The sequence below is a fragment of the Gambusia affinis genome, linkage group LG12, assembly GCF_019740435.1.
Source record: "Gambusia affinis linkage group LG12, SWU_Gaff_1.0, whole genome shotgun sequence".
Lineage (NCBI taxonomy): Eukaryota > Metazoa > Chordata > Actinopteri > Cyprinodontiformes > Poeciliidae > Gambusia > Gambusia affinis.
This window is the reverse complement of record NC_057879.1, coordinates 17,818,678-17,833,398: the sequence shown is the minus strand read 5'-3', so window position 1 is coordinate 17,833,398 and position 14,721 is coordinate 17,818,678. Positions and strand designations below refer to the sequence as shown.

Here is a 14,721-nt window from a genome sequence, read left to right as displayed (position 1 = left end):
GGAGGCAGGCCTGGCAGAGCTCTCGTTTGAAAGGCAGCATGGAAAGATCAGCGGGCATCTCCTGAGGGAGTCACCGCAGTGCACTGCACTGCAGCCCCTTTGGCCAAAACAGCCCTGGGGCCTGTTGACTGCTGCTGAGCCAGGCTGGGTTGTTTACTTTGGGAAGGACTTTCAACCCTGCACAGCCATGAAGTCTGACTACCCACGTCTGTTTCAACTGTTCCTATCTGTTCCCCAAGCTTCCCAGCTTTTGATCACAATTCCCTCCCTTTGCACCAAAGATCCAGTTTGCCTTCATCCCTTCCCAATGTTCTCACAGAATAAATGTGACCCCCAGCTCGGTCCAGAACACAGGGAGGATTCCTCTCCCCTGCTGTGTTTATATTCCCCCCAACCCTTAGCACCGTGGATACCAGTCAGGCAGTGCCAAGGTAAGACCACCTCGTAAATTCACAAACCTATAAATATTTGCTGGTGTTTTGAGTACAACACTCGCTCCAATTTACATATCTAGGGGTGGTTTTCTAATTTATCTGCGTGGAAACTAAATGACTTACTGGTGGTCTCCCTGTCTCAGTTGGATTTGTCACAACAACGATAAACAAATTAAAACAAATGTTTCCAATTAGCACATTTAGCCTGACGTAAATGCTAAAAGAAAACCATATGAAGGATAATCTCTTGTCAAAATCATAACAGTCGGCTGTCAAAAGGCGGCAAATGAAGCTCCACGCTTTGCAGACTGTGGTGCAGTAAAGAGCATTCCTCCACACTCAATAAACTCAGTTAGATCAATGTGTCAAAGAGCAGACTGATAAAGCTAAGCCTGGAAATAAATCTTAACCATGGCTAAAATCTTTTCATGTGGTATTACTCACAGACCATATTCTCTTAAGTACAGTAAACATTGTCATGGGTACTTTGAGCTGCTGGTTCAAGAGGACACTGAAAAGTGGTTTGTGCCTTAAAGACATAGTTTAGGTTTTGTCAAAAGGTTGTAAGCACTCAATATCTTACCCATCGTTGATAACTGTTTTTGTTTCTTTGATTCGTATAAATCTAGATTACCAGCGTGTCAGTTCTCCGGTGAAGTACCCAGGACAGCACAGCTTGTACACCAGCATGGTAGCTGGTCATAAAGGCTAAAGCGAATGGCTATTCCACCAAAGTGAACTCATACTTTCTTGAGCAAAGCATCTTAGCAGTTTATGCAAATTGTATTTTTATTTTTTTACTCTTAAGCTGTCACATTTATTTGAATGGTTTTTCAGAGAGGTTTGTCACTATTTACACAGAAAGTAGAAATTGTAAAGATCATTGTTGTGTCACCAAAGACCTTCCTGGGTGAAACACATAAGAATGATATACATGTAGGTAAAGAAATTCACAGCTATGGGCAGTTTAACCCTTATAGAAGACATTTAATCTTACAAACATATTTCAATCTAAGTAATGTTGCACATAGGAAGATCACAGGTGCTGCTCTTCCTCCAAACCTCATTTTCTGTACAAATAATCGTGCTTTTGTGTAAATTAGGGCAAATATAATGACAGTGTAAAGGACTTTTAAACAGAGATTGCATGAATTGCAGCAAGGTTTTTGAAGTTGGAGTTGTACAACCCCAGAAGTCCACTTTGGTCTTGACCCCTTATAGACGAGGTTCTAGTCATGTATCTTGCATAACAAGCTAGCTCTACACAGACAGAGGCTAAAACTAACTATTATGCGAAAGAAGGAAGGGAATGGTCCAAGTGTAACAAATAGAATATCAGAGGCCAGGGAAACTGAGCAAAACAGAGACAGGGAACTGGATGTTAAAAATATGTACTTGGAAAAAGTTACAAACTGTTAAATAAAAAATAAAAAAAAAAGTAAATAATTTTTACTGCAGCTAAGATATTGACTACTGTTAAGCATTTTAACAGATCCCCACTTCAAGACCCCCAAACCTTTCCTTAAATATCTAGGGGAAGAAAACTCTGGGGTAAAAGGGTTTTCAATAGGAATAAAGTCTTTTTCTTTTTCAATTAAATATAGAACAAGAACAAAGTGAAATGAGGGGGAAAAAGCCTCAATTTTTATGCTAGAGATTATTTTTTACAACTAGATTTATTCCCCCAAAAAAGTTTTTTCTGTCCTTCCATTAATTAATCTTAAAAAGATTTAATAAGTTAAAGCTTTCATCCGGCAAAACAGAAACAGGGAGTGAAAGCATGGATATGTGTGACTCATGAGGAATGCTTGAATGTCCAACACCACAGCTCTCTCCATAAATTCCCATCTCTGACGCTTTGCTCTTAAAATAGTGTGCTTCTTTTCAAACAAACACTAAATTTACTTGCTTCATCAGAACAATTTATTGGACTGGATTTAAATATAATAATTTCTCATGATGTTCCAGAAAAAAAATAAAACATAAAACGTAAAAGCGAGCCTGGTAGGCTACTCAAAGAAATAAATACGTTCAGGGGAGGGAATGATAAGATCTCTGCGAGAGTGGAACAAGGGACGAAGCTTATATTAAACTCTGAAAACTGCCTCCAGTATTCAGTCTCTTTAGAATTAATTGAATTAGTTTTTTCTTTAAAAAGAATAGTCACAAATAATGACGAAGATCAAAAAAACTTCTCAGGCTGTGAATTCTTTTCGGGAAGCATAAATGTGATCCCAGCAGAGCCGATCCAAGGCCGTTTCGAGACACAGGGGAGCAGCTCTGAACAGAAGTTGGTATTTCAGCTACCATGTCATAGCATTAGATATTAGACATCATCTTTGCTATGTTACATCTGCAGTCCAGGTGATTGTTTTGTGTATGAAGGTAGAGGGCAAACAACACATTTTTCTCAGAAAAAAAAAAAAATGGCTACATTCAGTTGTATAAAACATTTGAATCATAACAAATTTGGACAAATAGCACTAATGCACTATTGTAAGCAAGGCTTTTGAGCTCTCAACAGCCTCCTGCTGATTGTGGAGCCCTGTGCAGGGGTTTATCTTGCTTATGCCTTGGGCTGACTCTGGATCCCAGCCATTTTGTTTCTCAAAAATAAATCACAGAATCTCCTATTAGTTCATTTTAATTTCGGTATAATAATTAATCATGAAGAATTTCAGTGACTGCGCTCTCTATATTTTTTTCTAGTTTTGTGCTGAAAATGAGGAAACAGTCGAGAATTGTAAAATGTGTAAATTTTATGCTGAGTCAGGTAGTGCAGCCATTTAGTTATACCGGCTGAGCTTTGTTCAAACACAACATCCAATTGCATGCAAACATCTTTTAGGAACAGTACCTTACTCCTTTCTGTAGCTGACAAATTTTAATACATAAAACAAGAAGGAATCGATAATTTGTATGTTTTGAAGTAAATGATTAAAGAACAAAAAAAACACTGACATTTATACCCTGTTTTAACCAAACTACTTTCAACATAAGCAGTAAGAGCTTTCAATGGAAAATATGTGCAGATCCAACAAACACTTAAAATAACAAATAAAAAAGACATCAGAATGGTTTAACATCTGCTCTATATTGATATCTTTATTAACAATCATAGCCAGGTTCTCAACAATTGGAGATTTATAAATATATATATAGATATATATATTTTATTTTGATTCATCAAAGTCATCTCAGCACTTTTGGCATGATTCCAGTTGTGGGGAGAAAAAAGAAGAACAATCTAAATATCCTCAGTGCCTCATCAAGCACTCGTGTCCAATCAGCAGTGTTTTCTGTAGAGAGGAAATCCATTATGTACACGATGGCTTTCTTTGAAGAACCACTGACGGGAGAGATCAGAGTGAACAACAGGCTTAAAACCATCCTGTGCAGGCCGCCTCACTGATTGTCCGACCTGACATTTCCACTGACTGCAAGACGCCAGCACCACCAATCCCGTATATTCCACACACAGATCAAGGTTAAGCCGTGACTGAAGCTCGTCTCGCCATCGTTTTTCCCTCGTGTCGGACTCTTCTTGCTGGGGCCAGGGGTGGTGGTAGGGAGCAAACACCGTCCTCCAGGTATATCCACGCCGCAGCGTCCAGAAAGAACAGGAGAGGTCAGGGATTTCTCTCCACACACACAAAACTTTTGAGTGTTTAGGCTAAAGCTATGGGGCACCAGGGTTCCCCCCTCACTGAAGCTACATCTGACGACTGGGTCAGGCCCACGCTGGTGTACAGGCTGTCCTGTCCAGGGTATTTCACCGCAGAGCCCGAGCTGGCTCCCTCCCCAGAGCCCGGCAGCACGGACGAACTGACCTGCAACAGCAGCAAACATAATGTCAGCTGGGAACATTATTCAAAATATATAGCATTAATTTCGAGAGAGATAAGCACAGGTCAGAGATACAGTCAACTCCTGCTGAGAAACACTTCACAGGCCGGATCCAACATACTTTGCTTACAAAACAGTTCAGGTCTAAATATCTCAAATCTACTTAATGTAAAAATAACTTAATCATTATCCAGAGTAAGTTTTGATTGATATTTCTATAAATTTCTATAAATTTACTACTGCTTTCATATATAAATAAATATATAAATTTACTCTATATATTTTATATATACCTGCTGCAATATTTTAAATTTAACGCATTGCTACACTGTAACAATATGTTAAGTTTAAATATTTAAAGGACAGTAAGCTCTACATTTTAAAGCAACCTAGGTGTAGTTCCTTGTTTAATTATTAACCCTCACTTTGAAAAATAAAAATAGGTCTTTCACCTGGTAATTAATAATTATCTTAGCATAGAGCAAACATTCAACATCAAACTCCCTCTGAACATTAATATAATATTGAAAGGACAGGCTTCAAACACATATGTAATTTTAAAATAACCTGACTACAATTCAGTTACTGTTTTAACTTTAATTCAATAACAGCTGGTGAAATACCTACAGAACAGAGAAACATGTTGTATTTGAACTAATTTGCCTGTAATTTCTCACATAGGAGTTTAGTTGTGTTACTATGGCGGCTTGGCTTAAGGTTGTATTTTTGTTTAGTTGTTTTAATAACAAATTGAATTAAATTAGCAGATACATAACAGCCATTCATACATTATGAATTTTATCACACTCAGTACAGTTCCTATGTTTACTCGATTTACAAAATTACTGCTCTTCTCTTTTGGTTTATTGGTTACTGTTAGCAGCTACTTAAATAAGCTTGCTCACTGGCACCTTTGCATTGATAAAGAAAACACAGCTGGGAAATGAGATACCCAGCTGTGTATTTTATATATGTGTATTTTATGTAAATTTTGTATAAATTATAAAATGTTTTATTATTTAGAAACATTTTCAGAAGTATAATGAAGAGTAAAACAGCTAATTCTGCTTTGTGTAAATCTGGGTTGCGATAAAGGCACAAGATTCAAGCCGATAATCTTGAACAGAAAACGTCAGCACCTTTTAAATGGGAGATTTAATTAAACTTTTTTTTTAAATGAGACAGTAAGAAACAATAAAAACCTGAATAGCTGTTTTATGCCTTATGTGATGTCACCAGACACAGGTGACCATGGAAGCTTATTTTTAGGATCATAAATTATATTTTGATTAAATTATGGTTTGCAACGGAAATGGTGAAAGAATCAAACAGTAACCATGGCCTGCTGCTATTAAGGTGACAAATAAATAATAAAATATTGGTTTGTTTTGCAGAAAAGTCTTCTGTGTACATTTAAAAACTGAATTGTGAATAAAAAACTTTATAAATCTAACTTATACTAGACCGAATAACTCTTTATTTTTCAAAGGATTAAAAGCCGAAAATATCATCTGAAAAGAAACTTTATTTCACAGTTAATTTACCTTCAACCCTGCACTTTTATGAAGTGTTTCAGAGCACCACTGTAATAAATTCTTCTGTTATGTTGCTACCGGTGCTAGCCTATAACCACAAATACAACACGATTAATAACAGAAGCCTATTTAAGTGTGATTTTTGCGAAACCCTAACATGTGAGAAGAGTTTTGGTTGCATTAAAGAAACTGGAAAAAAAGCATCAGCTGATGAGAAATGTGAAGTTCACATTTATTGTAAAATGGTGACACACCATTTAAGTATACATGCATCAGCCTGATGCTTTTAGCAACATTGCACAAAATATGTAGTTTTGAGACATATGACTAATACAATTTTAGGTGATGGACTATTGTGCTATTTTTTTTTAAGTACATTCACCGTAAGGAAGTTGTGTCGAGATTTTTTTATTCCCAATAATTATTTCTACTCATTGTTCCTGTTTGTAGCCTGATCTAAATACAGCCTTAACATGTCACAAACAAATTTGCAACACGGTGAAAATATCATTCTTCCAATTTCATACAGTAAAGCTTTCCCAACAAAGTAAGGCAGCCAGACACATCGGTGGCAGTTTGTTTATGGCAGGGCTTCGCACCCAGGGCGAACATTCTGTCAGAGAGAGTCCTATTCTTTTAAATTGTGTTTTAAATTGCAGAGATATTCTTTAAGCACAAGTTTGATTTGTGAGGCATGTTTGTAAAAAATAAAAATGTAATCCTTAATTTTGCCCAAAAATATTGTTTGAATCTCTTTGTGCATTAATTATACTCTGAATGCTAAAGTAGAGGCTCTCCAAAGATTGCATTCACGCAGCCACTGACCTCCATGCAGCTTGTCTATACTGTCAAGGCAGCATAAGTGAAAAGCTGGATCTTACCCCTGACACTTGTGCAGAGGGAGAGCTGGTTTTGGAGCAGTCTTCAGAATTGGATGAGGAGGTGGATGTGGGAGTCATGGAGACAGAGTTGTTGGTGCCTGTCACAGAAACAAAAACTACATTACTACACATGGTTTAACAGTTTACCTAAAGCTAGACACAAGGAAAAACACCAGCTGAAATCTCACCCGAGGATCCTTTGGTTTTACTCAAAGTTTTGGGTTTTCTTTTTCGTGTCTGGATTCCCTCTTTCTTCATGGCAAGCGGTCGAGGTACCTGAATTGTGCAAGAAGGAGCAAATTTAACATCAGTTGCAGGGTTTTAATTGGATTTATGGGAAATGTTTAAATATAATTGAACTCACTCCATGAAGCTTAGTGTAGAGTCCGCATGCATTGCACACCGGTTCTCCTTCTGCGTTCCTGCGCCACAAGGTCGTTGTGCTGGTCTGACAGTTTGCGCAGGAGAGGCCGATTCTTCTGGAGGTTGACTGGTGGTACACATAGAAAATAAATCATTTTCGATTTTTTTTTCAGCTGTGAAGAAAATCACCGTTCTCCATTAAAATGACACTTTAGCCCATTCAGACCCCATTTCCTTACAAAAATAGAGTTTCAATTGTGATATGCCCTTTAAGTGGACGTCTTTTAACAGCATGCTACTTCACAAGAAGCTCGGTACTGACATCTAATTTCCCTGTGAAAACTATCCTTCATGGAACTAGGAAGTATTTGTCTCTATTAGATTAAATTGCCAAACATACTTTAGGATTAAAAATAGCAAGTAATATGTCTCGATTAGGTTGGGACAATATATTCAATTTGCGCATAGTTTAATAAATCATTTGCGCAACAGGAACAGCAAGCTTTTGGAAATTTAGAAATTATTTTCAAATGAGTGGTGCTGATCAGCTCAACAAAGCAATTTCTTTTAAAAGTACATTTCCTAAAATCTTATTTATTTGACAACGAAACGAGACTGGATAAACCGTGAATGGATAACTATTTATGCTTTCACCGTTCGCGACGATCTCCAGGAATTGTTCGGGACAATTAGGCAGGAAATTGAGTGCTCAGGCGGCAACCCTGTCTATCTGCCTCCTTACCGTCCTTTTCTGCGGTTTAATTAATGGCCGGCTCAGGCCATTCATTTTGCTGTAGAGGCCGCAGGCGTTGCAGAGAAAGTGGCCCGTGCCGTCGCGCCTCCACAGCGGCGTAGAGATGGAGCCGCAGTTCACGCACTCCCTGCTCTCCGTCATGTCGTCCAGGATATCTGAAACTGAGCAGAAAAGGAACGGTTAAAAGGAAGCACGCGTTTATTATTATAACTGTTATAATATATTTATTCTAATTATTTTTAAAATAGATTTTTATTATTAATAATAATTCATAATTCAGAAATCCGGGCAATATTACATACATTCGTTGAATAAATAAATAAAAAACCTTTACGTACAAATTAAATAAATGTACACACTTTAACCGTTGATCAATGACTACAGTTTATTATTATTATTAGTAGTACTATTATTATTATTATTATTATTATTATTATTATTATTATTATTATTATTATTATTATTATTATTATTATTATTATTATTATTACAGTATACTAATTGTTGCCCACACTCAATAAGGAAGCCAACAAATGGTGGGTGGGAGAATTTAAAATTTCTTATCCTCTAAAGTGCATTGACATTATATTTATTATGAACTTATGCTGTAAATAGAATGAATAAGTTGCGATATGTTATAATATCTTCATTACATTTCTTTTTTCTTATTTTTATATATTTTTTAATTTATTAATTATTAACTTTTTTTATTATTATTCTTTTGAACTGAATTAGTACCCCAGATCCCTACTCCTCCCCACAACATTATAGAAGTGCTTCCGTTTTGGGTTTGGTGTGACCCCCAACATTCCCAGTAGCCCTCAACAGGTGACTCCATATGAGACCTTTCTGACCGTCTTAAACCCAAACTTTTTGTCTGCTTGGCTTTATTTCAAGCATTTATACAACGTTAATCATGTCTTGTTTTTTTGGGGGGGGGGTTTCTTAAATGTCATCACCATCATCATCTTGCATTTTTTTTCTTACCTCCGTTTGGACCTCTAATCAAGGGCGCACCCCTGCTTTGCAAAGTGTGCAGCATGGTGTTATCAAAAGGTCCCCCGGTCCAAGGTGAGGGCAGCTGAGGTGCCACATAAGGGGAGTATGGGTTAGCGTAGGTCCCACTTAAGGGTCGGGAGAGGCCGTATTGGTCCCTGCTGCTCACATTCAGTGTGTTTGTGTAGCTGCTGTCCCTGGGTGTCCCGTTGTTCATGGGCGGACTCGGAGGATAGTGGTACCGGCTGGAGGTGTGCGGGCTCCCTGCGCTGTACGACGACGGGCTCTCCGGGGTGGACTGCGACCACACCGAGTGGCTGGAGACTGCGTGGCCGGCCTGCGCGGAACCACCGGCCTGAAGGTAGGAAAGACTGGAAATCATCGGGTTCACCCGGGAGCTGGGCACGTAGACCGGGGAGTTGGGGCTGGAGTGCATGTAACCAGCGGAGGAGGAATCATATCCAGTCTGGCTTTGGGCTGCGGCGATTGCCAAAGTTTGGTACATGTCGGCGGGGTCCACCAGCAGGCTTGCCTTGTGCGCTCCGGCGGAGAGAACGAGCTTGCTCCCCTGATCCAAGTCCGTAAACAGCGGGATGTCCTCGCCGGCGGTCCCAGCGTTGCCGTGATGTCCGAAGTGAAGGTAGGGATGCAGCGACCTGCCGTCCGGGCGGCGGTGGCCCAGCGCGTCGAGCTCGCTCGGAGGCGTGGGCCCGTCCCTCCTGCTGCTGTCACCGGGCAGATAGCTCTGCTCGGCCGGCGAGCCTGGGCTGCTGGAAACTTCTCGCTTGACCATGGACCAGCTGTTTTCACCCAGGTCCATCCAGGAGCACTTTCCATACACAAAGTACTAAAAAAAAACTATCAGAGGGCAGTGTACCCTGTAAGAAAAAGAAATGAAAGTGTAAGGAAATGATCAAGTAGATTTCAAACTTTAATCCATCCTTTAAAGTAATAATAGGTCATCCTGCAATGACTGCTGTGTGCACATCAAGCGCCCGTAAAAGGTTCATCCGTGTCAAATAGCTTCACTCCCACTCACAAGTTTACCCACATCACAGATAGGAAACAAAACGCAATATGTCTTCACAGCAAAAGAGATAACCGTTTGATAAGACCTTAAAAGAGATAACGGCCGAGCGATAAAACAATACCCCCGAAATGATGACTTCACTCCCGCTGCGCTCACCAACTCGGTCGGATGTTTGAATCCAAATGAGAAGACAGAAAAAAGGTATAAAAGGGGGAAAAAAACACGCAATAAGACGCCTGTACCTTCTACTTTTTTGCCATAAAGTCGCTGAAGTTTCTCAATAATGCGCTGCTGCTGTTGCCGCCGCTGCTTCTTCTCCTGGGAGTAATGGGAAGCGTCGGTGCGCTCCGACTGGGTTTATGAGGGGAGGCGCTTCCAGCAGCGGCGGCCGAAGTGGGAGGACCAATCAGGTTGCCGCGGAGGAGCTGCTGAGAACTCTGTAGGGGTGCCAGCCTGTGAGCTCCTCCAATCAATCACACCGAGAAACAACCGAGAGGCCGGGGAAAAGAGAAACTCGATCGCGACTAAAACTTTGATTTCAAGATGCAATCAGAGGGAGGTTAAAGATTGAGTCTCCGTTTCCATTTCTTACTCATTAGCCTGCTTGATTATTACTATTATTATTTTTTAAGCAATAGAATGTTTAATTCCTTTTCATGTAAAAAAAGAATTAAACATTCTTTAATTTAAAAGTTTATTTTAAAATGTTGCCTATTTTTCTATACAGTATTAAATCATATATATTATATTAAACTTAATGTAACGTTTTGTTGTAGTATGAGAAATGCAACTGTTTTTACCATAATTTAATTTGTAAATAGTGTAGAGGCTTTATATTATTTCATATCAGAATGAGCTGTAAAACTAATTTTTCTATCTATCTATCTATCTATCTATCTATCTATCTATCTATCTATCTATCTATCTATCTATCTATCTATCTATCTATCTATCTATCTATCTATCTATCTATCTATCTATCTATCTATCTATCTATCTATCTATCTATCTATCTATCTATCTATCTATCTATCTATCTATCGTCTTTACAAATGGAGTCATACTGCTAAGAAATATATGCATAGAACTAATTTTAGGTTTGTATTTTCCCGTTTTTTGTATTTCCACTCTATATTCATCACGTTAATCAATAACTCCTAATTAATTGGTTTATTCAAGGCCCTCAGAGAGGATTAAGCAGCTTTTCAGGATGCACAAACTTGTTAGCTGCTCCCTTTGTGTCCCTTTGAACCGCAATGATTCGCTCAGCTGGAATATACATCGTGAAGATGAGTGAAGTGATCAAGAAAGAAGCTGAAAAAGAAAGAAGTGACGAGGTGTCAATTAAATCATTCTCTCTTCGTTCACTGGTGTTTTTCAGTCCTCTTTCACCAAAGCTCACACAGAGCCGTTCAGTATGTTTTGTTAACACGTGCCTCGCTGGGAGAGACTAACTTGTTTTAGGTGAGGCCCAGATTTAATCAGCGAGAGTAAACCAAACTATAACCACTAGTGTCTCCGATCGAGTCAGCGCGCAGTTGTCGGGGAGGTGACAGAATACATAACCCCGTCGACTCTCTCCCTCTATCTCTCTCTCCCATCTCTCGGTTTTTCTCACACACTTTTTTAGCGCGTTGCGTTGATGAATGAGGTGTTTCTTTTTTCGCAGAGATGTCAAAGTGTGCTGCTGCTCTGACACACCGAGCCTGCAGGAGGAGGAGGAGGAGTAGGAGAAGTGGCAGGACGCCGCCCTGTCTCCACTTTATCCGCGCACAGCGGCCCTTCGTGACTGCTGTCGGAGAAGAGACGCAGGCCTGTAATCTAATTATCTTTATCAGTTGACCACAGAGCGTCTAGTAAAATGGGCACAGAGTGTCAGATAATATTAAAACAGCTGTAAACATTCATTCTAAATGTTAGACAAATCCTGAATACAAAATATTGAGAAAAAAAACATTATTATTATTATTATTATTATTATTATTATTATTATTATTATTATTATTATTATTATTATTATTATTATTATTATTATTATTATTATTATTATTATTATTATTATTATTATTATTATTATTATTATTATTAGTCGATTGTTTATAGAAGTTTATAGATTGGTTTTATCTAAATAATATTTGTTTCTATCTTGGAGGTGTAACAAGCTGATGACCGACCCTCTTCAGGTGTCAGAGTTTTATGTACCGACTTGATAATGATTATCGCCAGCTCTCTGCTGTAGCCTGATTCTTTTTGACTCATAGAATCTAGGGCGTTCGCATGCATGGTAAGAGCAAATACTACGTCAAAATATTCACACATAATAACATAGTAATGAATAAAATAAATTAATAATGCAAAGCTAGTGCTTTGTTTTATGTAACTGTACGTTAAAGTTTAGATGTGTAAAGCCGTCTTCACACTGTAAAGGCCACTGTGGACGTCTTAATAGACGAGAATGTGTGTGTGATGATTAATGTATGACTAATGAGAAGCGATCGCGCAGCAGGAAACACGTTCAATCCATCATCTTAATTACGTCTGTTTTTTTTCTTTTCTTTCTTTCGTTCTTTTTTGGTTTTAAATAAGACATGGTGCTGCTGACGAACGACCTCTCTGACTTAGCGACATGTTTTTTTGTTTGTTTTTTTTTTTTTTACTGAACGCTTAGAACTCCGCAAAAAGTTAAGATTTTCGTGGAGAAAGAGACCTTCTCTCATTTATTTGGTGAAACGGAAGACAAAGTTACAATATTGCAAAGGGTAAAGTCATCGATTTGCTTGTACTGTCACGGAATTGAGTGGCCTATTTATGAAGTTCAAATATATAAACAACAACAACAAAAAATACAAATAAAGAGAAAGTAAGAAAGAAATTTTGGATCACTGTTTTGGATCATTTTTACACAAAAGTCCCAAGATTATTATTATTTTTTTAATTCCCATGAACATATCTTTACATCTCAGTTTATGAATTGTAGAAAACAGGTTTTCTCATATTTGTTGTGTGTGCCCTTTTATCTGCTATAATTACCAGAAATTAAATAGATAAATAAATTCCCACTCAGTTTAACAATAGAAGTGGCATTTATATCAGAATTTGATCAGTGCTACTTAATTTGATTACTTTGATTAATTTAACAAAAAATATTTTAATTACCTAGCAGGTTGATATGATGGTTCAATTAAAGGACCATAGATCATGAGGAAAGAAAAAAATGCAATGCAACAGATAACCAAAAGATCAGAATCTCCCAATTTTTCCTTGATATTTTCTGATTGCCCGTTTGTAGCCATCCATTCAATGAACTCATTGATGCTGAGAACATCAAGCAGTTTTGGTCCATAAATGCATCAACTAGTACTGAGTGCGTTTGATAAGATACACATTTGCAAGAGACACATGTTCCATGATAAATTAATAATATTGTCATTTCTTCTTGCTCTGTTGGATTCAAATCCATGACATCAATTAAAGTTAAATCTAAAAATTAACCTAAAAACAAATTGGTACTCAGTACTGGACAGGAGAAGTCTTACCAATGCAACTCTAATTTTAAGTAAAATCACCCCCAGGGACGAAAAGAAACATTTGCTACTGACCTGGAGGGATTAGGTTAGGCTACAGGGATTAATGAAAAATGAATGGAAATGAACACATCAGTCTTTTACACTCAGAATAATAGAAAGATAATTTATTTAATAAAAAGTGTGCAGGTTTTTTTAGAGTTTTTGTATCATTTTATCTTTTTGTTCTCTTTTTTTCATTTTGTGAAGATAAAACGGTGTGATATGTGTGTCACACAATGCAACTGAAGAAAGAAAATAAGGAATGCAGAAAATGAATGTAGAACTGCATTTTGTTTGATTTAAGGTGTGAATCCATCCCAGATTAGAAAGTATTACGTTTCACAAGTTGTGAATTTCCCTTAATGTTTAATTTGACTCATCAGATATAAAAACCTGCTTCCTAGATTTACAGCCTCCTTTCAGCGGAGCGTTGAAAACATAGACGTATTTGCGCTCATTTTATGGAAGACAGTTAAGTTTTACACCCACTTCTACCTGTGCTTCCACTGAATGGCGGCCTGTCCTGAGCTGCAGGAGCAAAGGCTGCTGGGAGGCCTGTGAGCAGCCAGCCTCTCCTGTTTGAAGTGGTAGATGATTAAACGGGTCATAACAGGTGTAAAAGCAACCTTTGTCATCTGGTACATGCAAGCGTCCTTGCTTCCTCAACTCGCCCACAAGGGAACGCCCTACTCACCTACCCGCCTAGTGTGGGTGTGTTTGTGTGTGTGTGTGTGTGTGTGTAAAGAAGTAGATGTTTGTGTCTCAGAATTAGGAAGTAGCTAAATGAAATCTTACACAATCACTCTCACTGCTCAGCAAAACAAATGGCTTATCTTTGTAGTTTTAAATCTTTCCTGCATACTCATGATGCAGAAAAGCTCCATCCTTCTTATTTGACTGTAATCTAAGAATAATGGAGGAGCATTTATCTATTTGTTTCTTAGCTTTATCACCTTAGTGTCGCACTGTCGTATCAGGCTGACACAGACTTTCAGGGCTTACTTGACCTTCTCTTTAAACTTTAGCTCCAGTGACTCTGTCAGTGCATCAAAGTTTTGCACGCTGTTTTTACTTCATGAGTCGTTTACTAATCATTTGTACATTTGTAATCTTTTGTCCCTTGAAAGTGAGTAATCAGGCTGCTTCAGTGGGAACACAAAGATAGAGGATGTTTGTTCTGGTATCATCAGGATGATAAGTCCAAATAGAGTATTGATATGTCAAGCTAAGGTGGAGCAAATCACACTGTAATGAGCAACATTAAGAAAATTAGTTTTTCTCTCTGTGAAGACTAGGGCTCAAAATCTGAATATAAA

The 14,721-nt window shown here is 38.2% G+C and overlaps 1 protein-coding gene across 1 annotated transcript; it reads right to left on the bottom strand.

Moving 5' to 3' along the window:
* Positions 1 to 2,334: 2,334 nt before the first annotated feature.
* On the bottom strand, positions 2,335 to 10,197 carry gata6 (GATA binding protein 6). The gene is made up of 7 exons (XM_044133984.1): positions 10,082 to 10,197; positions 8,801 to 9,687; positions 7,802 to 7,974; positions 7,061 to 7,186; positions 6,885 to 6,972; positions 6,697 to 6,794; positions 2,335 to 4,264 (listed from the first exon to the last, which is right to left on the bottom strand). The coding sequence occupies exons 2-7, from the start codon at positions 9,627 to 9,629 to the stop codon at positions 4,103 to 4,105; spliced, it is 1,476 nt and encodes a 491-aa protein (XP_043989919.1). The 5' UTR covers positions 9,630 to 9,687; positions 10,082 to 10,197; the 3' UTR covers positions 2,335 to 4,102.
* Positions 10,198 to 14,721: the final 4,524 nt, after the last annotated feature.